The sequence below is a fragment of the Lithobates pipiens genome, unplaced genomic scaffold (assembly GCF_037356315.1).
Source record: "Lithobates pipiens isolate NorthernLeopardFrog02 unplaced genomic scaffold, aLitPip1_a1.2 Scaffold_13, whole genome shotgun sequence".
Classification (NCBI taxonomy): Eukaryota; Metazoa; Chordata; class Amphibia; order Anura; family Ranidae; genus Lithobates; species Lithobates pipiens.
Genome location: NW_027507718.1, coordinates 413,231,414 through 413,256,429, shown reverse-complemented (window position 1 = coordinate 413,256,429; position 25,016 = coordinate 413,231,414). Strand labels below are relative to the sequence as shown.

General features: G+C 43.2%; 1 protein-coding gene across 1 annotated transcript in view; it reads left to right on the top strand.

Moving 5' to 3' along the window:
- The window catches only part of GABRB1 (gamma-aminobutyric acid type A receptor subunit beta1), a 774,728-nt gene that overhangs the window by 585,854 nt on the left and 163,858 nt on the right, over positions 1–25,016 (top strand). The window contains exon 5 of the mRNA XM_077477537.1: positions 18,586–18,668. Within this exon, the coding sequence (XP_077333663.1) occupies positions 18,586–18,668 (83 nt within the window). The remainder of the gene's footprint in view (positions 1–18,585; positions 18,669–25,016) is intronic.

The following is a 25,016-nucleotide window of genomic DNA, read 5'->3' as shown; positions in this document are numbered from 1 at the left end:
CCATCCCTGTGTGTGTGTCCATCCATCCCTGTGTGTGTGTCCATCCATCCCTGTGTGTGTGTCCATCCATCCCTGTGTCCATCCATCCCTGTGTGTGTGTCCATCCATCCCTGTGTGTGTCCATCCCTGTGTGTGTGTCCATCCCTGTGTGTGTGTCCATCCATCCCTGTGTGTGTCCATCCATCCCTGTGTGTGTGTCCATCCATGCCTGTGTGTGTGTCCATCCATGCCTGTGTGTGTGTCCATCCATGCCTGTGTGTGTGTCCATCCATGCCTGTGTGTGTGTCCATCCATGCCTATGTGTGTGTCCATCCATGCCTGTGTGTGTGTCCATCCATGCCTGTGTGTGTGTCCATCCATGCCTGTGTGTGTGTCCATCCATGCCTGTGTGTGTGTCCGTCCGTGCAGCCGTGTGTGTCCATGCAGCCGTGTGTGTCCGTGCAGCTGTGTGTGTCCGTGCAGCCGTGTGTGTCCAGCCTACCTGTGTCCCGAGCCTCTGTCCCGTCCCGAGCCAAGCCTCCGTCCCGTCCCGAGCTGAGCCTCCGTTCCGTCCCGTCCCGAGCCTCCGTCCTTCTGCCATGCCAGGATCGCCGCTCTTCGTCGGCGCCTCGGCGGCCATTCCACTATTCAAAAGCCGCGCCTCCGTCTGTGATAGGCGGAACACTCAATTTCCCAGCAGTCTGTGTTCCGCCTATCACGGACATCCTCTCATCCTCGTCCGTAGTATGAGGATGAGCGGATATCCGTGATAGACGGACCACTGACTGCTGGGAAATTGAGTGTTCCGCCTATCACAGACGGAGGCGCGGCTTTTGAATAGTAGAATGGCCGCCGTCTGTCTGCTCGACACGCTGATCGAGCAGGCAGACGGTGATGACTCTAATATAAGCCGAGGGGGGCACTTTCAGCCTCAAAAAAGAGGCTGAAAATCTCGGCTTATACTCGAGTATATACGGTATATGTTAAACCCCCTGCCAGCCTATTTTTCTGTGTCCCATTGGTGAGACCTCACCTCCTGTTCCAAAGAGACAGAGGGACAATGTGAGGGCAATTCTTCTCTATGACAGTTGTCCCTGGAACAGGTTTCTCCATTAGAAGGCTTCCCCATACCTCTGGGGACAACTGTAAAATTTTAGATTGCTCCCCACTTTCATTATCAGTGACAATGGACACCAGTTCAAATAGAGGGGTGAATCTCCCCAACGGCACAGAGACTGAAATAAAAACTTAACAGCAAATCTGGCCCATCTCTACTCTATCCCTAATTAAAATGAAAAAAAAAATAGGTCTTGTCTATGGATACACTTCAAGATTATGATATACACAAGACTATCCAGCTTCATAATATGACATTTTAGGAAGGTCACTTTTTTTCTACAAGTTTTCTTTTTCACTCGGATAGACATTCTCCTGCCACATTTACTGCAAAATAAAAATCTTTTTCATACTGAACCATTTTTTCTTGAGATGAAATGTTGTCATATAAATCACTGTAGTTTTCCTGGATATTGTATTGTAAATAATAATCGTGCTCCCGTAAACGTTTCCCTTTGTAAACAATCTGATTCTCCTTTCCTTATAAATAAAAAAGTAAGCCCATATATTATTTTGTTCCCGTTTGTGAAAGCAGTAACAGCATCACAGTTTATAGACTGCAGCACTGAAACGTGTAATATGAAGCAGATAAAAGCCAAATTTCCTACTCTGTATTCCAAGGTAATCACGGTATAATATACACAGGGCATTGACAGTTTGACACATTATGATGGAGTCCAATTTTTTGCAGTTAGTGGCAGGCCATGACCTTTTTAAAATATGACTCTCAGCAATTATTTAAATGAATTAGTGAATACCAATACTGCCCAAGAAACACTGCAACTGCGAACAGTAGAACTACTGGCAAATGAAAAAAATTACATATAAGCAGGGGCGCTGCTAGGTGGCAAAAAAACAAGGGCTTCAGCCCGAAGTCCGAGCCCAGCATCGGGTTGGGGGGGTGTGACCTACCTGACGTGCACTGACCTACCTGTCATGCACTGGCATACCTGATGTGCACTGACCTACCTGACATTGACACACACTGACCTACCTGGCATACACTGACCCTCACTGACCTACCTGACCTACCTGACATACACTGACCTACGCAACACACACTGACCTACCTGACATGCACTAACCTACCTGACATACACTAACCTACCTGACATACGCTGACCTACCTGACATACACTGACCCGCACTGAACTACCTGACATACACTAACCTACCTGACACATACTGACCTATCTGATATACACTAACCTACTCAACCTGCTTGACATACACTGATACACCTATCTGATATACACTAACCTACCTGCTTGACATACACTGACCTACCTGGCCAGACTTCAGGTGACGTGACCTCCTTCTACAGGTCAGCCGTAGCGCACGGTGCACCCATCACACAGTAGAGTAGACAGCAGGCACTCCAGGCAACCAGAGCCATGATGACAGGACAGGAGAGGAGAGCCGCCTGCCTGAGCACCGAGTGGGGATCTTCTCACAGTGGCGCAGCGGCTGCATTGTAATTCCCGCCTTATGGAGCCTGCAGTGCCTATGATGATGTCCATCATAGGCGCTGCAGGCTCCAGAAGGTGGGACCTGCTATGTCAGTAGGCCACGCTCAGGGTCAGATCAGTCCCTGCTTGGCAGCGGCGCTCGGGACTAATCAGAGAGTCCTGCTGTGGCTCTGAGCAGCAGGAACACCATTCACTATAATGACAGGTGGCTGCAGCTCTCTGCACCGCTAGCATTTTCCTGTGGTGATCACAGCTGGACACACTTTGTGTGGATGTAGCAGCAATCACCGCAGGTAATAGTTGGCTGCGCAGAGAGCAGCCGCCAGCAACCTGTCATTATTGTAAATGGAACCGGCTGCCGCACCCCACCTCTCAAATTTCTGCCACTATAATTCGCACCAGCCTAAATCGCAGGTGTGAATGTAGCCTAACATATGAACAATAAATGTAGTGCCTTTCTATATAAGTAAATCAACCCCCCCCCCCCCCCCCCCCCCCAATACTAGTGATATGGCTTCCAGAATCCTGACTAGATCTAGAGTAAGCCTTTGCACTGGCTACCTGGCAGGATTTACACGGACTTCAAAATCCTAATGCACACTTTTAAGGCTCTGCATGGTTTGGCTCCCATTATCAGTTTGAACTTTTATGACCCCCCTTTCTGACACTCCTCTAATGCTGGTCTTCTGTATGTCCCTCAAACCTATTTATTCTATGGAGGACAGAGCCTTCCCCGTTATACCAGAAAATTATCTTCTTCTCTTTCTTCTTTTCTCAAGAACATCAGAGATTCACCTTCCTTAAACTCTTTCATATCAAAACCAAAAACTTCCTCTTTTAGACAAGCATTAACCTAACTGTTCCTTTTTGCTGCTTTTCTCCTGTATTCTTTATTTATTGTTTCCTCTGTAAAGCACTTTAAGATAAATGTACTAGAAAAAATTATGTTTCACTACAGGCATAACCCTCTACTCCAGTCCTCCAGCATCAGGAGTAGGCTTCTTGTGGTCATGGACCACTTTCACATCCAACACATCAATCCACAGAAAGAAGGGGGAAGATTGGCTTACCATTAACAGCCAATGTTGGGTTTATTATAATAACCAAAGCACAGACTGATTCACCTGACACAACCAACTCTAATGTATTTCACTTCTACGTGGAGCTTATTCGTAGAGTGTGCAAATGAGCTCCATGTAGCAATGAAATGTGTTAGGATTGGAAGTGGACTCTGTGCATTGGTTATTTAAATAAACCCAACATTGGCTTTTAATGGTTGGTAGCTTTCTTCATCGTTCTTTCGGAGGACTTTGAGAAGGTATGTTTAAAGGCTATACAAAAAATAGTTATTATTATTATACAAATTGCATATGCTAAGTCACTAAATATTCTTCCTAATATAATGTACAAACTTTTCCTACAAAATTATTAGTGTAAATAAGTATACAAATAAATCACAAAAATGACTTTGGGGCATATGCACTTTATGTCATTAGTGGTGTTGGGGTGTGTTGGTTTATTGTGTTGTGTGTTAAAAATAGGAAAGAGTTAAAGTGGTTGTAAAGTCAATTCATCCTACACTGTGTAAATATTTGTATAAAATGATGCCTCTAAATACTTTATTCCAGATCTTTTCTGGACTGGTCACGTGACCTCCAGCATCTCTCCTCCTCCGATCTAAGGCGGCAGTGGGAGGGGCCAAAATCTCCCTCTGACGTCAGCCAGGGAGGTCACATGCCTGCTGTGCTGTCCACTCAACCCCTCCCACCGTAGCTCTTAGCTCGGAGGAGAGGGGCCGGAGGTCACATGACCAACCTGAAAAGATCTGAGATAAGGTATTTAGAGGCATCAGTTTTTTCAAATATTTACACAATGTAGGATGGATTGATAAAAGAGAGGGCTGGTAGTAATCTTTATTGAACTTTACTGCCAGCTACTAATAGCGCCAGGAGTGGATGGGTGGCTCACACACACAGGAGCTGACAGGCAGGGAGGGAGAGGGAGAGGGGGTGAGAGGAGAGTAGTGGGATGATGGTGGCACGTAACCTGACCACCGTAATCATGAATCATGAGCTATGATTACCGTGGTCAGCACAATAAGGGGGACACATAAACAGGCAGTATCCACCAGGTTTTTTACAGCTTAGAGAGGGACAGATTAGACAGCATAAGCACTCTGCTGTTGAACCCACTATAAGGGAACAGGATCGTTTTTTTTTCTTTTTTAGAATTACAAATCTTTAAAAGTTAGAATCAACTTTACAATCAGAGAGGGTTTTTAGGGTTAAGGCCTTTAGGGGTTATTTCTACTTCTTTTAAGAGTGCTAAAAGCTGTGCAACTCCTATGAATGTACTGTCTAAATCAATCCTTTCAATTCCAAGTGGAAAATCATTAATCATTAGAAAATGATGATCTTGAAGCTTGAAGCATAAGCATGTCATTGCTATGTCAATACATCACACTGTAGCGCCATTCTCAAAGTGAACCTGTGGCAAAAGTAAAGTATTGAGCCAGCATAAGGAGTGAAAAGCAGGCGGGTTTCCTCACAAACCTTTTGTTTTCCCATAAGTCTCTTCCTGAATGCCTCAGGTGTTTCCTCTATATTCTTTCATAACTATGAATATTCATGATCCAGTAGTTTAATTATTCAACATGGCAACGATGACTATGTTGCTGTGAAGTTAATTGAAAGCCTGACTTTAAAAGCCTGATAGGTAATGTTAGAAACATATCTCTTCGCTTTTGTTCATGTAACTTTCCCGGCAAGAAATCTTTACTGGCTTGCGGTAACCGGCACAGTTAATACTTTTCCATGACACATTTCTGAAAACCTTTCTAGGAGATACAAATCTCAAAGAACACATCAGACATAAACCGGTGCATACGGGGACCTGCCAGATGTAAATAACAAAAATAGGATTATCTAAGCAAGTCTATAAAAAGTTAAGTAAGCAATCTTTGCTTGGCATTTCAGAAACTCACTTTGGTAGCATTAGGCTTTCTGTGTATTTAAGATTTCTTAAAGGTTGGCTTATTCCCAATTCCTGACCTCATACATGGCTAGAATTTATATTCTACCATGTCAGTTAGGAAAAGGCGAGGACAGATTAAACTTTAATTTCCTTCTTCGCCACAAGGGATTGGGCATTTCATGACAAGGTTTCTATCATTCAGTGTAGGCCATGCATTAATCATTCATGCTGTGTTAAATATTGCTTCCCGTAGTACACTCAAAGGAATAGGAAACATTTTTACCACCACTGTGAGAACAGAGCTTCCAATTCAGGAAGGTGAGAACAGATGCTTTTCCTGATCATACAGTCCTTGGCTATTTCTTTGTGACATGGCTCAGGCGTAACATGTTTATAATAAAATGTTATAATCAAGCTGAATTAACGAAGTGGGAAAATATTGTGGTCTTTAAATGGTCTAATAAAATTAAAAATCAAATCTGAGATTCTGGATTACTGCTATGTAGTAAAAAAAAATAGCAAAAATAATCATCACCATTAACATACCAAAAAAAAAAAAACACTTTATATGACTGTTACAATAAAAAAAATAAAAAAATGTTGTACTCTGCCTTGTGAGAAGCCTGATGTCAGGCTATTATGATATTGTTGTAATTGTAAAACTCAATAAAAAGAATTTAAAAAATGTAAAAAAAATAGTTACAACCGTGGGAGAGCGAACCCATTTTAAATCATAACTCCAGTCAATTTTGTTTTCTCTTGTTGTATTTCTTTTTTAATGAAACGGGACCAAGCTTTTTATGGTTTTTATTGCTATCTGTGGCCCCACCGGGGAACTTTCACCTCTTTCTTCCTGTCCCTGTGAGACCCATACAAAAAATGGAGAACAAAGAACAGTGTAAAAATGATCACCACATGTTCTAACCATTCCTTATGCGATTAAAATGTGCAATTATGTGCTCCCTAGAGAAGTTCCATTACTTCTTGATCTGACATTATGGATGTCTTCGCAATAGGGACACAGACAGCAGTAAAAACCTGACAGAGGCCCCCACCCTTCCCTGTTCTATCCAAAACAAAAAAAATGTAATAGCTGGAGTTGGGCTTTAAAGCACATGTCAGTTTTCCAACAACAAATGTTTTTATTTTATTTATCTATCTATCGATATCTATCTATTTATCTATCTATCTATCTATAGCTGATGGTTTGTAGTTCTCAATGAACTGTGAGGGCGCTGGTAAGCATTCAGACAGTGTACTGAGAGTCTGCAGAATCCTGGCATTGCACCCACTGATCTCCTGATCGTGGGTGCAATGCTTTACAGGCCAGTGTAAAAAAATAGTAAATGCACATTTTTTACCTGCAATAAGATATGCATTTATTATTTTATTGTTTCTCATAAAAGGTGAACTTTCACTTTGCACAGAATAACCAATCACATGTAATGGAAATAAGAAAACAGCATTTTTCCTTGCACATGATGAAATGAGATGAGATGATGGATTCAGCAGAGCCTCTCCTCATTTACAAAGTACTGGAGCAACTGCACTTGCAATGTACACAGTCTATTTGCCTTTAGTAAATCCACCCAGTGGGAAATCTGGGGCAGCTCTTCATGGAAACCAATAGAAGCAGATTGGTTACTGTGCACAGCTGCTCCAAATTCTGTCTGATCCAGTTTATGCCCCCCGATGAATATTCTGATAACAGTCAGCGTGAGATAGTTGGTTTGATTTACTAAAGGTAATTAGGCTGTTCCCTTTCCCCAGAAAAGGAAGATTGGGGCTGCTCTCTGCAAAACCCTTGCACAGAGCAGTTAAGCATAACATGTTTGTTTTTTTTGTTTTTTTTGTTTTTTTAAAACAAACCTTTACATCTCTTTAAGCTGTGACAGGAAAACCTGGAAGCTGATTGGTTACTATGTACAGCTGCAGCAGATTCTGTGTTTACCAGTTTTGGTAAATCACCCCATTTGTCTGGCATAACAGTGAATTGGACAGCCATATAATGCAATACATTTTTGAATGCCTCATCACTTAAAGTGGTGTTGCACATAAAAAAAAAAAAAAAATAATCACCAAAATTCCTAAAAAAATAAATAAAAAAATATTTGGAACATTTTTTAACTCACCTCTAAATGCCTGTTGTTAGGGGGTCCCTCGTAATCTGCCTCCTTCAGTGCCTAGGCTCTTGATGTCACTTCCCCTCGGTGCAGGAAGGGCTCAGCTCTGACAGGTCCCAGATGACTACGTGGCCAATCACAGAGCGCGGCACCACAGTTAGAATGCCGGCACCGCTGAGCGGAGGGGGGGACGAACAGGGCTTCGTTCCCCTGCATCGCTGGACCCTGGGACAGATAAGTGTCCGATTATTAAAAGTCAGCAGTGCAGTATTTGTAGCTGCTGACTTTTAATTTTTTTTTTTAGGGGAACCCCTCTTTAAGTGATCTGCTGTGACTGGTTGCTTTGGGTTTATATAAATAAGCATAGCGGCATTATTAAATAACATTTTTATTTATTATAACAAATTTAACATTATTTTAATGTACCTTTATTTGTATCTTTATTTTAAGTTTATTTTATAAATACAAATTAAATAAAATTCTATCTATTGTTTGCTAATAAATGCAAAAAGAGTCCTAATTTATTCTTTCGATAAAACATCAGTAGATCATATTATCAAATTTTACATTCATTTTACTGAGAGGCACGTGGTCAGGCTTACTAAAAGTGCAAAATAAATTGAATTCTGTTTCAGAGGAAGAGAAGAATGTTATGCAAGATGAAAGTTTGTATTTTCTTCCCTTATTTTTATTTGTATCTGCATCACATACAGATCCTTGTAACCTTTTCAGCTTTGTTTTCCTGCAGTTTGCACTTGAGACAGTTGCCTCTCTTTATATCCTGCAGCTTTTTGTTCTAATCACTTTCACTGTTTCATAATAAAACTGCATCCCGAGGGCTAGGCCCAGACACTTTCTAAACAGAAGAGTTTCGGGTTGTGTATATCTCTCTATTAGTCATTCTATCTATCTATCTATCTATCTATCTATCTATCTATCTATCTATCTATCTATCTATCTATCTATCTATCTATCTATCTATCTATCTATCTATCTATCGCTACTGCATTTCGAGCTTTGTAAATCAAAGGTACAAATACACAATATAAAATCATTATTACCACAAACACAAATATGTGACACCTGCTAGGTTTTACTTCATTGATTTAATTAGACTGATTTACTAAAGAAGCAGGGTACTCATTTATCTATTTGAATGAGTTCATAAGGAATGCTCATTCATGTAAAGCCTAGTACACACCACTCACAGCTCAGGTTGGAGCTACTGTACTAACAATACAATGTCAGTACAGTGATCTCCCCTGCTGTGCTATTGTGTCCTGACAGGGGGACGGCCCCCGCCAGAACACTCCAGTCAGCACTCTTAGCCATTGTCTAAGAGCACTGATAGGGAGCTAGTTGGAGGACTGTTAACAGTCATGAGCCTTCTACAGAAGCTGGCCGAACAAACGACTTCTGTCGAACTGCCTACCATACCCACGGCCCGAAAGTCAGTTGGTTTCTATTGAACCGGCCGATGCCAGGCCATCATTTGGCTTGTCTGTGCTAGGCTTAAGCCCCATACACACAGACCGAATGTTGGAAGACAGCAGCCGGTTCAATAAAAACCTTTCGACATTCGGCCCTTGTGTATGGCAGCCAGCCTGACAGAACCTGGCCGTTTGGCCCACTTCTGTTGAATGAGCATGCTGGAAGACCACTGCCTGACCTACTACCGATCAGTGCTTTTAACCAATGGTTGAGAGCACTGATTGGAGTGTTCTGGCAGGGGGTGAACTAACACCAGATCATTAGCACAGTGGATCAGACAAGAGCTGTCAGCTTTTTTTTCATTCACACTACTGGGTCGAACAAAAAAAAAAAACTCTTATGCCCCATACACACGGTCAGAAATTCAGACGGAAAAAGTCCGATCAGATTATGTTGTCGGAAAATCCGATCGTGTGTGGGCTCTATTGGACTTTTTCCGAGATTTGAGATGAGATTTGAGGTCTTTTTGACCCCAGATGTCATATATAAGAGGTCCTGTCATGCTTTTTTTCTATTACAAGGGATGTTTACATTGTAATAGGAATAAAAGTGACGCAATTTTTTTTTTAAACAGTGTAAAAATAAAAAGTAAAATAAATAAGAATTTTTTTTTTTTTAAACGCGCCCCGTCCCGCCAAGCTCGCGTGCAGAAGCGAATGCATACACGAGTAGCGCCCGCATATGAAAACGGTGTTCAAACTACACATGTGAGGTATCTCCGCGATCGGTAGAGCAAGAGCAATAATTCTAGCCCTAGATCTCCTCTGCAAAATATGCAACCTGTACAATTTTTTAAATATCGCCTATGGATATTTTTAATGGTAAAAGTTTGTCGACATCCCACGGGCGCAATTTTGAAGCGTGACATATTGGGCATCAATTTACTTGGCGTCACATTATCTTTCACAATATAAAAAAAATTGGGCTAACTTTACTGCTGTCTTATTTTTTAACTCAAAAAAGTGTATTTTTTTTTTTTTAAAGTGCGCTTGTAAGACCGCTGCGCAAATAAAGTGTGACAGAAAGTATTGCAACGACCGCCATTCTATACTCTAGGGTGTTAGAAAAAAAAAGTATATTGTTTCTAAGTAATTTTCTAGCAAAAAAAAAAAATTTTTTAACTTGTAAGCAACATATCTAAAAGAGAAGCCCGGTCCTTAAGTGGTTAATGATATTGCAGCTTACCAATTCTTAGCTGTGATAGCTGCATTTGTTTCCTTTTTTAGGTGTTCTTTCTTCTATTTACATATGGTAATCCAGCCCGGAAGACTGTTGTTTCTCAATAAAACAAGCTCCCTTGCAGTTATAGGGATGAGACAAACCATTTAACACTGGCACAGTGTTATCAGTGTTACAATGATATGTTTTATTTATGTAAAACCTTTATCCCAATAGGAACAAAACTGTTTGATGTAACTGCTTTTAAAGTGCTAGCTGGAGTTTGGTTTCAAATTGTTAGTGTATTTAGTACATCTAACACTTCCCTCCCCCCAGGCTGACAATGATGTGGTCCAAATCTGTCCCCTGTGCTCATTCATCTAGATTGGGGGCACGCTAATACAGGATGAGTGTTACTGGGCAGATCACCAGGTGAAAACAAAGTGGTACAAAGCCTAAAAAAATAAAACGAATGCAGCCATCACATCTAATGAATGGTAAGCTGCAATATATTACATTTTTGGTTTTGGGTTTAAAGTACAAGTCTGGGCTACAACTCACTAAGCTTAAAACTGCTCCCACCTACCTTCTAATTCCTATACTAACTATCTTGTAAAAGGAAGATGCTTATACTTACCTATTTTCAGGGTGCTCTAGTCTAGTAATGTGATTGGCTCCCAGCGACTGGCTTCAGGCGAGAGGAAGGACATCCAACAATGGATGCTCCATAGTAAGCCTATGGGTGACGTCACCACCCAGGCTTTCTGTCCATTGTCGGTGCTCTCCACCCAGCCACAGGGGAGATCTTGTGGCCAGACCAGAGCACTCTGACAAGAGGTAAGTATATGAAGCTAGTATAGAAGTTATAAGGTGGTTCTGAGCCGTTTTAGGCTTAATTAGCTCTAGCTTCTACCTTCCCTAAACTGTCCAAACCCCCAAAAAAAGCCATGCCTTTACGTACACTTTAGGAATAAAACAAATCCACATTTGATACTCCTTCATCTCAAGCAGGGATATGCAATTAGCGGACCTCCAGCTGTTGCAGAACTACAAGTCCCATGAGGCATAGCAAGTCTCTGACAGCCACAAGCATGACACCCAGAGGCCGAGGCATGATGGGACTTGTAGTTTTGCAACAGTTGGAGGTCCGCTAATTGCATATCCCTGAGCTAAAGTAACCAACCAGACACTCCACAATATATGTGTTCAATGTAACTCTAAAGACTCCTGTTAATTTTTGGAATTAAGTGACTATAATATAATTGGGACTTCTCTGTTGGAAGGTACCAGAATCATGGTTCAGTATTACTCTAATTCTGTAGATTTTGTCATAGTGGGAATTGGAAAAACTAAAAATGAACACTGTAGAAAAGAAACAAAGAAAGTAGAAAAAAAAAAAGCTAGGCAGTGACCAATTGATCTTCTACAATTCAAATTTGACAGATAAATTCACTTATGTAGAGTGGAGATGAAAACATTTTGCTCTGTCCTCGGATCTCAAGTATGCTCATCATAGTTGTCTGCCTTGATTGACTGAGCGTCCGTCTAGCATGCTCATCTCTAGTGATGGCATATGAATCAGATTTGATTGTTCTGCATGGTGCCATTACTAAGGACACAATGCTGGGCACAGTAGACTAAGAAATGGGACATCATACAGGTTTTATGCTGCTCATTTAACTCTTGATTTATGGCCTAAGGTTTTTCTTCGCCTTGTTACTTTGCTGCTTGATAGAACAAGACCTCTCTGTTGCTTTTAACATGTGCATGAATGGAAAGTGGTGGCACAAAAAAAAAACTGTACAATATTGTCACTGAAGGGAGAGCTGGTGGATAAGCACAGAGGGAAAATTGTGGTGATAGATAGTAAAATCATCTAATTATTCTGAGCAGATGGTGCAGACCTTCCAGACACCCACTGGAGTGGATTCAACTGTGTTGCACTGAAAGTGTCTGCTTTAAGCCATTGTTCTTAAATCCCCATTTGGATTTAAGTGCTAGAAATGGAAAATAAATTACATTTTTGGAAAGATTAAAAAGTGTATTAGATATCTTGTTGGCATGTTAAAATGTTTTGCAGATCAGCTAAACTTTATAAAAAGCAAAACAAAGCATGGACTGAAGTGGAATTTTCCTAATTCATATTAATATTATAGTGCTATTATGTATAGTAATATGAATATTATTATTTGTCACATTATTTTATATATGTTAAATAATACACATAAATACCTATGTATATATATATATATATATATATATATATATATATATATATACATACTCACTGGCCACTTTATTGGGTGCACCTGTTCAATTGCTCGGTAACACAAATTGCTAATCATCCAATCACTCAATGCATTTAGGCAGCTAGAGGATGCATCAAGCATCAGAATGGGTAAGAAATGGGATTTAAGTGACTTGGCAAGGTTATTGGAGCCAGACAGATTAAAAAACTGTTGATCTACTGGGATTTTCATGCACAACCATCTCTAGGGTTTACAGAGAATGGTCCGAAAAAGAGAAAATATCCAGTGAGCGCAAACATGTGGACGAAATGGCTTGTTGATGTCAGAGGAGACTGGGCAGACTGGTTACACTCCTTACAATCAAGGTATGCAGAATACCATCTCTGAATGCATGATACATAGAACCTTGAAGCAGATGGGCTACAGCAGCAGAAGACCACACCAGGCGCCAATCCTGTCAGCCAAAAACAGAAAACTGAGGCTATGATTTGAACAGGCTCACCAAAATTGGACAATGAAATGGTGGAAAAAAGTGGCCTTGTCTAATGAATCTCAATTTGAGCTGCAATATTCAGATAGTAGGGTCAGAATTTGGCATAAACAACATGAAAGCATGGATCCATCCTGCTTGTTTCAACGGTTCAGGCTGGTTGTGGTGTAATGGTGTGGAGGATATTTTTTTGGCACACTTTGGGTTCCTTAAGCCGCGTACACACTTAGCCGTCTGTCCGACGTACTTAGTCTGGCGGGAAGTTCCCGCCAGACTGTCCATCGGACTTTCCGAACGGGCTACTTGCCCACACACGGCACTTTTTTAGCGGACTAATACGGCGTACTAAGTTCGCCGTACTATCCGCCCTACTTTTGAAATGAACAGACTCGCCCACACACGCGGAGGAAAGTCCGCTCATTTCGAGCGCGTCTCCAGGTAGGCGGGGCCCGCGAGGGAGACGTCGCTGGCCCCGCCGCCTGGTATGGACTTAAAGGGGAACCCCAACGCCAAAAAAATTGCGTGGGGGTCCCCCCCAAAGTCCACAAAAAGACCCTTGCCCGAGCACGCTACCCGGCCGGCCAGGAAAGAAGGGGCAAGCGAGCGCCCCCCCTCCTGAGCCGTACCAGGCCGCGTGCCCTTAACATGGGGGGTGCCTTGGGGAAGGGGGGGCCGTGCGCCCCCCCCACCCCAAAGCACCTTGTCCCCATGTTGATGAGGACAAGGGCCTCTTCCCGACAACCCTGTCCGTTGGTTGTCGGGGTCTGCGGGCGGGGGGCTTATCGGAATCCGGGAGCCCCCTTTAATAAGGGGGCCCCCGGATACCGGCCCCCCACCCTATGTGAATGAGTATGGGGTACAATGTACCCCTACCCATTCACCTGTAAAATAAAGTACAAAAAAAACACAACACACAAGATAAAATAATTTATTGCACAGCTCCGGGGGTCTTCCGTCTTCGGGGGTCTTCTCGCCGGACTCCTCCGCTATCTTCTTGTAGCTCTTTTACTAGCGGACGAGCCCGGCTTTCTTCTTCGTTGTCGCGGCCTCTTCTTCCGACTTCGGGGGTCTTGTCCCCCTCTTCGGTTCTTCTACCGGGCCACCGCGCCTTCTTATAGCTCTTTTACAGGCGGTGGCCCGGTCTTCTGTCGCCGCCGCCGCCGCCTTCCGTTCTTCTTCTTCTTCTCCTGGAGATGTTGACTCGACGTTCTCTCCGGCCGCAATGCCAGGGACGCGCTGCGCTGCCACTTATATAGGGACAAGGGGCGGTGTCTTATGGGTTGATGTCACATGGGTTGGTGTCACATGGTGACCCCGCCCCCTTATGATGTCACAGTCCCGGAGGATGCTGGGACTGTCGCCATGTGACATCAACCCATGTGACCAACCCATATGACACCGCCCCTTGTCCCTATATAAGTGGCAGCGCAGCGCGTCCCTGGCATTGCGGCCAGAGAGAACGTCGAGTCAACATGTCCAGGAGAAGAAGAAGAAGAAGAACGGAAGGCGGCGGCGACAGAAGACCGGGCCACCGCCTGTAAAAGAGCTATAAGAAGGCGCGGTGGCCCGGCAGAAGAACCGAAGAGGGGGACAAGACCCCCGAAGTCGGAAGAAGAGGCCGCGGCGACGAAGAAGAATGCCGGGCTCCTCCGCTAGCAAAAGAGCTACAAGAAGATAGCGGAGGAGTCCGGCGAGAAAGCCCCCCGAAGACGGAAGACCCCCGGAGCTGTGCAATAAACTATTTTATCTCGTGTGTTGTGTTTTTTTTTGTACTTTATTTTACAGGTGAATGGGTAGGGGTACATTGTACCCCATACTCATTCACATAGGGTGGGGGGCCGGTATCCGGGGCCCCCTTATTAAAGGGGGCTCCCGGATTCCCATAAGCCCCCCGCCCGCAGACCCCGACGACCAACGGCCAGGGATGTCGGGAAGAGGCCCTTGTCCTCATCAACATGGGGACAAGGTGCTTTGGGGTGGGGGGGCCACGCGGCCCCCCTTCCCCAAGGCACCCCCCATGTTGCGGGCACGCGGCCTGGTATGGCTCAGGAGGGGGGGCGCTCGCTCGCCCCTCCTTTCCTGGCCGGCCGGGTAGCGTGCTCGGACAAGGGTCTGTTGTGGACTTTGGGGGGGACCCCCACGCCGATTTTTTTGGCGTTGGGTTTCCCCTTTAAGTCCATACCAGGCGGCGGGGCCCGCGACGTCTCCTTCGCGGGCCCCGCCTACCTGGACACCCGCTCGAAATGAGCGGACTTTTCTCCGGGCGGGAAAAGTCCGTTCATTTCAAAAGTACGGCGGACTGGCACACACACGGCCGGATTGTCCGCCGAAAGATTGGAGTGTAACACGGCATTCTAAGTCCGCCGTACTTTCGGGTCAAAAAAGTATGCCGGAGGCTACACACGGGGGGATTGTCCGGCAGACTTGAGTTTGCCGGACTTTTCCACCCGCTTGTTTGATCGTGTGTACGCGGCATTAGTACCAATTGAGCATTATTTAAACACCACAGCCTACCTGAGTATTGTTGCTGACCATCTCCATCCCTTTATGACTACAGTGTACCCATCTTCTGATGGCTGCTTCCAGCAGAATAATGCACTATGTCACAAAGTTTAAATAATCTCATTGTCACGTTTCTTGAACATGACAATGAGTTCACTGTATTTCAATGACCTCCACAGTCACCAGATTTCAATCCAATGTTGCACCTTTGTGATGCGGGAGATTTGCATCATGGATGTGCAGCCATCAAATCTGCAACAACTGTGTGATGCTATTGTGTCAATATGGACCAAAATCTCTGAGAAATGTTTCCAACACCTTGCTAAATTTATGCCATGAAGAATTAAGGCAGTCCAGAAGGCAAAAGGGGGTCCATCCCAGTGCTAGCAAGGTGTACTTCCTAATAAAGTGGCCAGTGAATGGCTATTAAAGGTAACCATCCTCACCTATGATCTGTTTGCTTGTAATTAGTGTGTGTGTATAAAAGGTCAATGAGTTTCTGGACTCCTGACAGACCCTTGCATCTTTCATCCAGTGCTGCAACTGACGTTTCTGAATTCTGAGTCATGGGGAAAGCAAAAGAATTGTCAAAGGATCTGCAGGAAAAGGTAGTTGAACTGTATAAAACAGAAAAGGGATATAAAAAGATATCCAAGGAATTGAGAATGCCAATGAGCAGTGTTCAAACTCTAATCAAGAAGTGGATAATGAGGGGTTTTGTTGAAACCAAACCACAGTCAGGTAGACCAACTAAAATTTCAGCCACAACCGCCGGGAAAATTGTTCGGGATGCAAAGAAAAATCCACAAATAACTTCAGGGGAAATAAAGGACTCTTTGAAAATATTTGGCGTGGCTGTTTCAAGATGCACAATAAGGAGGCACTTGAAGAATGATGGGCTGCATGGTCGATTCGCCAGAAGAAAGCCATTACTACACAAATGGCACAAAATATCACACTTACAATACACCATACAGCACAGAGACAACCTCAAAACTTCTGGCATAAAGTCATTTAGAGTGATGAAACCAAAATTTAGCTTTTTGGCTACAACCATAAACGCTACATTTGTAGAGCAGTCAACAAGGCCTATGATGAAAGGTACACTGTTCCTACTGTGAAACACTGAAGTGGATCGCTGACGTTTTGGGGATGTGTGAGCTACAAAGGCACAGGAAGTGTGGTCAAAATTGATGGCAAGATGAATGCAGTATATTATCAAAAAATACTAGAGGAACATTTGCATTCATCAGGCAGGAAGCTGCACATGGGACATACTTGGACATTCCAACATGATAATGATCCAAAACACAAAGGCAACTAGACCTGTCATTGTCTACAGTAGCATGAAGTGAAGGTTCTGGAGTGGCCATCTCAGTCTCTTGACCTCAATATCATTGAGGCACTCTGGGGAGATCTCAAACGTGCAGTTTATGCAAGACAGCCCAAGAATTTACAGGAACTGGAGGCTTTTTGCCAAGAGAAATGGGCAGCTTTACCATCTGAGAAGATAAAGAGCCTCGTCCACAAATACCACAAAAGATTTCAAGCTGTCATTGATGTTAAAGGGGGCAATACATGGTAGAGCTGCACGTTTAATCGTTACAAAATCGCGATCTCGAATCACCCCCCCCCCACGATCTCTCCTACTGAGAGTAGACGATTCTTTCATATAAACAAGTGGAGAGATTATCTGCTCACTCGCTGTCAAAAGAAAGCATCCCCGGAAATCTGCCAAGTGTAGAACTTGAAACATTGTAACTAACACTTACTTCTTAGATCAAAGGGATAGAACTTCTTCTGTAAACAAATAATCTGGGCAGCCTGCCAAGCTTTCAACCACCTGTAAATGCAGGAAGTTTAACCACTTAAAGTCTAAATCTTTTTCTGACACTTCTTTCTTAAAGTGGTGTTCCACACAAAAAAATTATTCAAATTCTTAAAAAAATAAAAAATAAAACATTTGGATTTTTTTTTCAGCTCACCTCTAAATGCTTGTTGCCTCCTTCAGTGCCTCTGCTCCTGACATCACTTCCCCTCGGCACAGGAAGGGCTCAGTTCTGCCCCCTCCCTCCTGTCAGTCACCTGGGACACGTGACAGGTCCCAGATGACTGCGCGGCCAATCAAGGCATGCGGCACCGCTCGCGCATGCGCAGTGAAGCCACAGCCAGGTGCCCACAGTTGCAATGCCACACCGCCGAGAGGAGGGGGGGTGAGCGGGGCTTCATTCCCCCACATCGCTGGACTCTGGGACATAAATATGTTCCAGGGTCCAGCAATAAATAAATTAAATATAAATAAATTAAATATAAATAAATTTAGCAGAGACCCTAGGGAATAAAATGGCAATTGCTGCAATATTTTATGTCACACTGTATTTGCCCAGCGGTCTTTCAAATGCAATTTTTTGTGAAAAAATACAATTCAATAAATAAAAAAAATGAAACAGTAAAGTTAGCACAATTTTTTTTTTGTTTTAATGTGAAAGATGATGTTACGCCATGAGAATCGTGAGAGAATCGTGATCTATCTTCTAAGCAATAAAATCATGAATTGTGCAGCTCTAATACTATTGTGCAGCTCGAATACTATTGTGCAGCTCTAATACTTGGTATTAAGAACTGGGGTATGTAAAATTTTGATCATGGTCATTTGGGTAGTCACTATTGTCATTATGATTTAAAAAGAGTAAACACAGCTGATTGATAATAATTGGCTTCAGCCAAACACTAACCATGAGTGAAATTTTTGTGTTATCATTCATATTCTCTGAAAAATGGCCAAGAAATCATAAATTCTGAAAGGGTATGTAAACTTATGAGCACAACTGTGTGTATATATATATATATATATATATATATATATATATACATATGCACTTTGTGTATTGCTGTATTGTTTACAGACAAGCTGGTATATACTGTATTCCCCTTTAATGTAAATATGAACAAGTATATTATAAATATGCTATAATGAAAAAGGAGCATATAGTGCATATAATACAAGGCTCTTACATCATTTGTATTTCATTTAGGATTACAACCACAGCTGCTTGTATGATGGATCTACGGAGATATCCATTAGATGAACAGAATTGTACTCTTGAAATAGAAAGCTGTAAGTACATTTAATTCTTTACTTTTTGTACTAAAAATAAAATCTGTAGAGAAGTTAACTAAAGAGTCACAACTTATCCTAAAACATCATCCCTTCTTTTAGTCATAGCATCAGAATGGGTATGTTTTCTTAATTATTTGTTGCTACATTCATTTTGTTATCGGTTGCCAGTAATAGCCAAGCCATTTGAAATTCTGTTCCAGTTATTTCCTAAAGGTCAATCATTGATATTTTCCTTTTATGTAACTAAATAAGGAGACTGAAATCTGGGTTTGACTCATTACATTTTCCATCTGAGCTCTCCTCCTGAACATACTGCACATTTTTATTATATGTTGTCTCTCAATGTTCTCATAAGAATGTCCCTATATCTGTGTGGACATGCTTCCATGTACTGTATGTGCTTTGTTCAGATGTTCCTATACATGAGATGACTGTCACAATTGGTAGGGTGGTTTTAAAAAGCTTACTCATTTCTTGCCATGTGCTTGGACAATCAACATGTGCCTTGGCACATTCCATGGAGATTGGATGTTGGCTGATTTACGCATGTAACTATAAATGTGGTGGTATGTTCCCGGCACTCATTAAAACTAAGAAAGACAATTGATTAAACAGTAAAACATTACAGATCATGTCCAGCTGAATGTAACTAAGGCAAGCCATAGATTATGCAATTTCCTTTCCTGCAATCATGGGTTGCAGGAAAGATAATAGTTTGATTCCCCCGTTAACACAGCCAGCCGCTGGCAATAATCATATGCTCAACACCTGACATGCTGATTGTACCCAAACCAATCAATGGATCAACTTGGGTGTAATCAGGTTGCCCATAGATGGATTGAATCTTGGCCGGTCCCTGCTGAACTGGCCATGATTCAATCCATCTATGTCCTGCTTAACCACTACTAGCTATTGAAACAATGAATACACAGTCTATTAGAATCTTACTCAACCTTTTCACTATAGAGGAACCCTTAAAATAATTTTCCAGTCTCAGGGAATGCCTGCTAAAGGTTTGTATATTTATAGTTCATAGTGTATTAGCATGATCAGTAACTTGTGAATAATATAATAAATGAATAAGGTATGTAACATCCAGAGAAGATATACGGATAGGAAACATTAATCTGCCTTTACATCGGTGGACAGTGGAGAAATGTGTCTTTCATTGGTGTTTGTCAGTGAAGTAGTGCTTCTCTTGCACTAGAGAAAATGTGACCAGTGCCCCCCTTACATTGGAAATCAGAGGAAAAGTTTCCCCTTACGATTGTGGCTAGTGGGAGAGGGGCTCTTCTACATTAGTGGTCATTGGAAAGAATGTCCTGTTGCTTTGGTGATCAGTGTAATACCCTTTGTTGAGTGTTGTCAGTACTGGATCTATGCAGGAACTGTCAGATGGGGAATCAATAATACCACTGCTTACTACTCAAGGAACGCTTAGAAATCTCTGAAGAATTGCTGGTCTAGTATCTATGAGAAACTGTCTTACTAAATCTAACAATTTACTAACTGCTAAAACCAATGGCCACTACTCCATTATCCTACTGCTTGACCTCTCTGCGGCCTTTGATACTGTTGACCACACACTCCTTCTCAATAAACTCTGTTCTCTTGGCCTCCAAGATTCTGCTCTATCCTGGTTCTCCTCCTACCTATCACAGCGCTCCTTCAGGGTTACCTACAACTCTGCCTCCTCCTCTCCATTGCCCCTTTCTGTGGTGCTCTGTTCTTGGACCCCTTCTCTTCTCTATCTAAACCTCCTCCCTTGGTCACTTAATAACTGCCCACGGCTTACAATACTATCTATATGCTGATGACACTCAAATCTATCTGTCTGCCCCTCACCTCACTCCTTTAGTCTCCCCTCACATTACTACTTTATTAACTGATGTATCAGGATGGATGTCGCACCACTTCCTTAAACTAAATATCTCTAAAACTGAGCTGGTAATATTCCGCCCTGCCTGTGCTCTCCTCCATGACTTTTCCATCAAAATCAATCAGGATGGATGTCGCACCACTTCCTTAAACTAAATCTCTCTAAAACTGAGCTGGTAATATTTTGCCCTGCCCGTGCCCACCTCCATGACTTTTCCATCAAAATCAATATTGCAACCATCAATCCCTCCCCTCATGCCCATGGGTACTAGGTGTAATCCTAGACTCTGACTTTTCCTTTCAGCTCCAAATCCAGTCGCTGTCAAAAGCTTGTATATTTCACCTTCGTACCATCTCCAACCAAGCTAATCATTCACTCCCTTGTTATCTCTCGCCTTGACTATTGCAACTCCCTTCTCATTGGCCTACCTCTCCATAGGCTATCCCCTCTGCAGTCTATCATGAATGCTGCTGCCAGAATTATACACCTTACCAACTGCTCAGTGTCTGCCACCCCTCTCCACCAATCCCAACACTGACTCCCGATCACCCAGCAAATTAAATTTAAAATACTAACTACAACATACAAAGGCATTCACAACTCTGCCCCCAGCTACATCACCAATCTTGTCTCCAAATATCACCCAAACCGTCCTCTACACTCCTCTCAAGACCTCCTACTCTAAGGCCGCGTACACACGCGGGGACTGTTCGCCCAACTTTGTCCGTCAAACAGTTTCGGCAAACAGTCCGCTCAAAATTAGCATGGACGGACATGGCCACACACGACGAACGAACAGTTTGCTGAAACCGTGCGCGATGACGTGAACGGCACGTACGACGGGACGAAAAATACGACGTCCTATACACTGCATTATAACTTTCGGCGTGTAAATCCTTTCTGAGCATGCGCGGAACTTAGTTTGACGAACAAGCCTACACACGAGGGGACTGTTCGCTGAAACTTTGTTTCAGCGGACAGTTTTTCGGAATTTCCGAAAAACCTTGTTCAGCGGACTGTTCGCTGAAACTGTCCGCTGAAAGCCCACACACGAGCGGACTGTTTGCCGAAACACTGTTCAGCGGACAAAGTTGGGCGAACAGTCCCCGCGTGTGTACGCGGCCTAAAGCTCCCTTGTCTCCTCCTCCCCTGCTCCTCTCCAGGATTTCTCCAGAGCCTCTCCCATCCTCTGGAACTCTCTACCTTAACCTGTCTGGCTATCTCCTATTCTAGCTACCTTCAGGGAAGCCTGTCACACCTCCAACTAATCTTTCATCAGCTCATTCCCTACAGTTACAACCTTTAGTACCACCTGCCCGACCCTATTAGATTGTAAGCTCTTCTGAGCAGGGCCCTCTTAATCCTCTTGAGTTTTATTGTATTGTAACTGTATGGTCTCCCTTTTATATTGCAAAGTGCTGTGTAAACTGTTGGTGCTATATAAATTATTTATAATAATAATAATTGTATTTACTAATATAAATATTAACATATTAAGAATATTAATATACATATTTAATATTCTGTGGATTCCTCAAAATTCACACTATTTAAGCTTTTCCACTTCACAGTTAAAGAGAGACCCACAGACGCCATTTAAACTGCATTCTCCCATGGCATGCTTTGATGCTGTGAATAGTTGAACCTATTGTGGAAATAATGAATCTTTTCTAACCTTTCTCTTATTCTGGATATGCTTCAAAGCCGTGTTATTAAATGTTTTTGAAAATCCATTCTCTTTTAACTTTGCTTTGGGCTTTTTTTCTCCTTCTTAAGAACAGTTATGTAACTTGTGCACTGAATTGCACTGAGTCATCCTAGAGTATAAAAAGACATTTACCTTTGGCCATAAGTACATTTTATTCCCCAGGTGACTTCAAGTCCTTTATGAATGTCATTGTGCAGATCATGTGAATTAAACTGTGCCGTTTCTTTTTCTTGTTGTTTCACAACCTCAGATGAAAAGATTTCTGCTAGTATGAAGGAATTAAATTGCAAATCAGGCAAATCAGTAAACAGCACATACTGTATACTCCTTTTTTAAAATGTAAGAGTGTTAATTTGTCCAGTTTGCTCATTGTGAATAAAAATTCTAGATATGACATAAGTCAAAACATGGAAAAAAAAAGGTATAAGTATCACAGCGCTGACAGCCTGAATAAATACAATAAAGTGCAACTGTAGTGCATACAAAATTAAAGTGTAAACAAAGAGGATCCCCGTTATGAAAGGGGAGGAGAGAGAGATCAGCTGTTCCTAGTGATCAGGAATAGCGATCTCTCTTTACTCTCAGTCATTCCGTCTCACTGACAGTTAGAAAGAACCTCCCTAAAGAACACTTAACCCTTTGATCACCCCTTGTGTTAAGCCCTTCCCTGCCAGTGCCATTTATACAGTGATCAGTGCATTTTTTTTAGCACAGATCACTGTATTGGTGTCATTGGTTACCAAGTAGTGTCACTAATGCCGCGTACACACGATCAAACAAGCGGGTGGAAAAGTCCGGCAAACTCAAGTCCGCCAAACAATCCCCCCGTGTGTAGCCTCCTGCATACTTTTTTGCCCCGAAAGTACGGCGGACTTAGAATGTAGTTTTACACTCCAATCTTCCCGCCGGACTCGCATTTCGGCGGACAATCCGGCCGTGTGTATGCCAGTCCGCCGTACTTTTGAAATGAACGGACTTTTCCCGCCCGGAGAAAAGTCCGCTAATTTCGAGCGCGTCTCCAGGTAGGCGGGGCCTGCGAAGGAGTCGCTGGCCCCGCCACCTGGTATGGACTTAAAGGGGAACCCCAACGCCAAAAAAAATCGGCGTGGGGGTCCCCCCAAAGTCCACAACAGACCCTTGTCCGAGCACGCTACCCGGCCGGCCAGGAAAGGAGGGGCGAGCGAGCGCCCCCCCTCCTGAGCCGTACCAGGCTGCGTGCCCTCAACATGGGGGGTGCCTTGGGGAAGGGGGGGCCGCGCGGCCCCCCACCCCAAAGCACCTTGTCCCCATGATGTGACACCGCCCCTTGTCCCTATATAAGTCGCAGCACAGCGCGTCCCTGGCATTGCGGCTGGAGAGAACGTCGAGTCAACATCTCCAGGAGAAGAAGAAGAAGAAGAACGGAAGGCAGCGGCGGCGACAGAAGACCGGGCCACCGCCTGTAAAAGAGCTATAAGAAGGCGTGGTGGCCCGGCAGAAGAACCGAAGAGGGGGACAAGACCCTCGAAGTCGGAAGAAGAGGCCGCGGCGACGAAGAAGAATGCTGGGCTCCTCCGCTAGTAAAAGAGCTACAAGAAGATAGCGGAGGAGTCCAGCGAGAAGACCCCCGAAGACGGAAGACCCCCGGAGCTGTGCAATAAATTATTTTATCTTGTGTGTTGTGTTTTTTTTTGTACTTTATTTTACAGGTGAATGGGTAGGGGTACATTGTACCCCATACTCATTCACATAGGGTGGGGGCCGGTATCCGGGGCCCCCTTATTAAAGGGGGCTCCCGGATTCCGATAAGCCAGGGTTGTCGGGAAGAGGCCCTTGTCCTCATCAACATGGGGACAAGGTGCTTTGGGGTGGGGGGCCGCGGGGCCCCCCCTTCCCCAAGGCACTCCCCATGTTGAGGGCACGCGGCCTGGTACGGCTCAGGAGGGGGGGCGCTCACTCGCCCCTCCTTTCCTGGCCGGCCGGGGAGCGTATTTTTACACATTGATCCTCCTAGAAATGCATGTAAAATGCATCTATACTGTATAATGCACAAACTCACTGCACCCGCAACAAATCAAAAGTCATAGGTGTGTCGAGCCTAAAGAAATAGAATGGGGATGCAGAATCTTTAATCTGTCCACCTTGGTAGTAGTGGTTTAAACACAAAAGGTAAGACTAAGATTAGCAGGTGAGTGGTGAAATGGATATTTTATAGATAGGCAACTCCTATCCTCATATTGATTAGCGGTTCCAAATTAATAATAACTACTGCAGTAGGGAACAGACACAAAAGATACGCTCAGCATCTTTCCAAATAACCGTTCTTCCTTTATTATGACGCATTTGAAGGTTTTTATACACATGATTACATAGGTATCACATTAATATTACAATTGTACATTTATGGTAACAAGGGGCGTTACATAGGCAGGCTTATTCTAATCAGGACTCGAAAGAATGCAAAACATGTACTAAAAACATTATTAGTGCCGTGCACAGTGAGGGCATTGTGCAATACATATAAAATAGAATACAATTATATACAGAACCTATACATTTCCATTACAGTGGAGAGTGAATGTACAGTCCAGTCAACAATTTGAACTCTTAAATAGAAGAACTATGATAGATTAATAATAGGTCTTCGGAGGCTACTTACAGATTTGCATGAACCGGTTCTTCAACTGTTCTGCCCCATACACACGATCGGACTTTCCGACAACAAAACCGTGGATTTTTGTTTGAAGGATTTTGGCTCCAACTTGTCTTGTATACACAC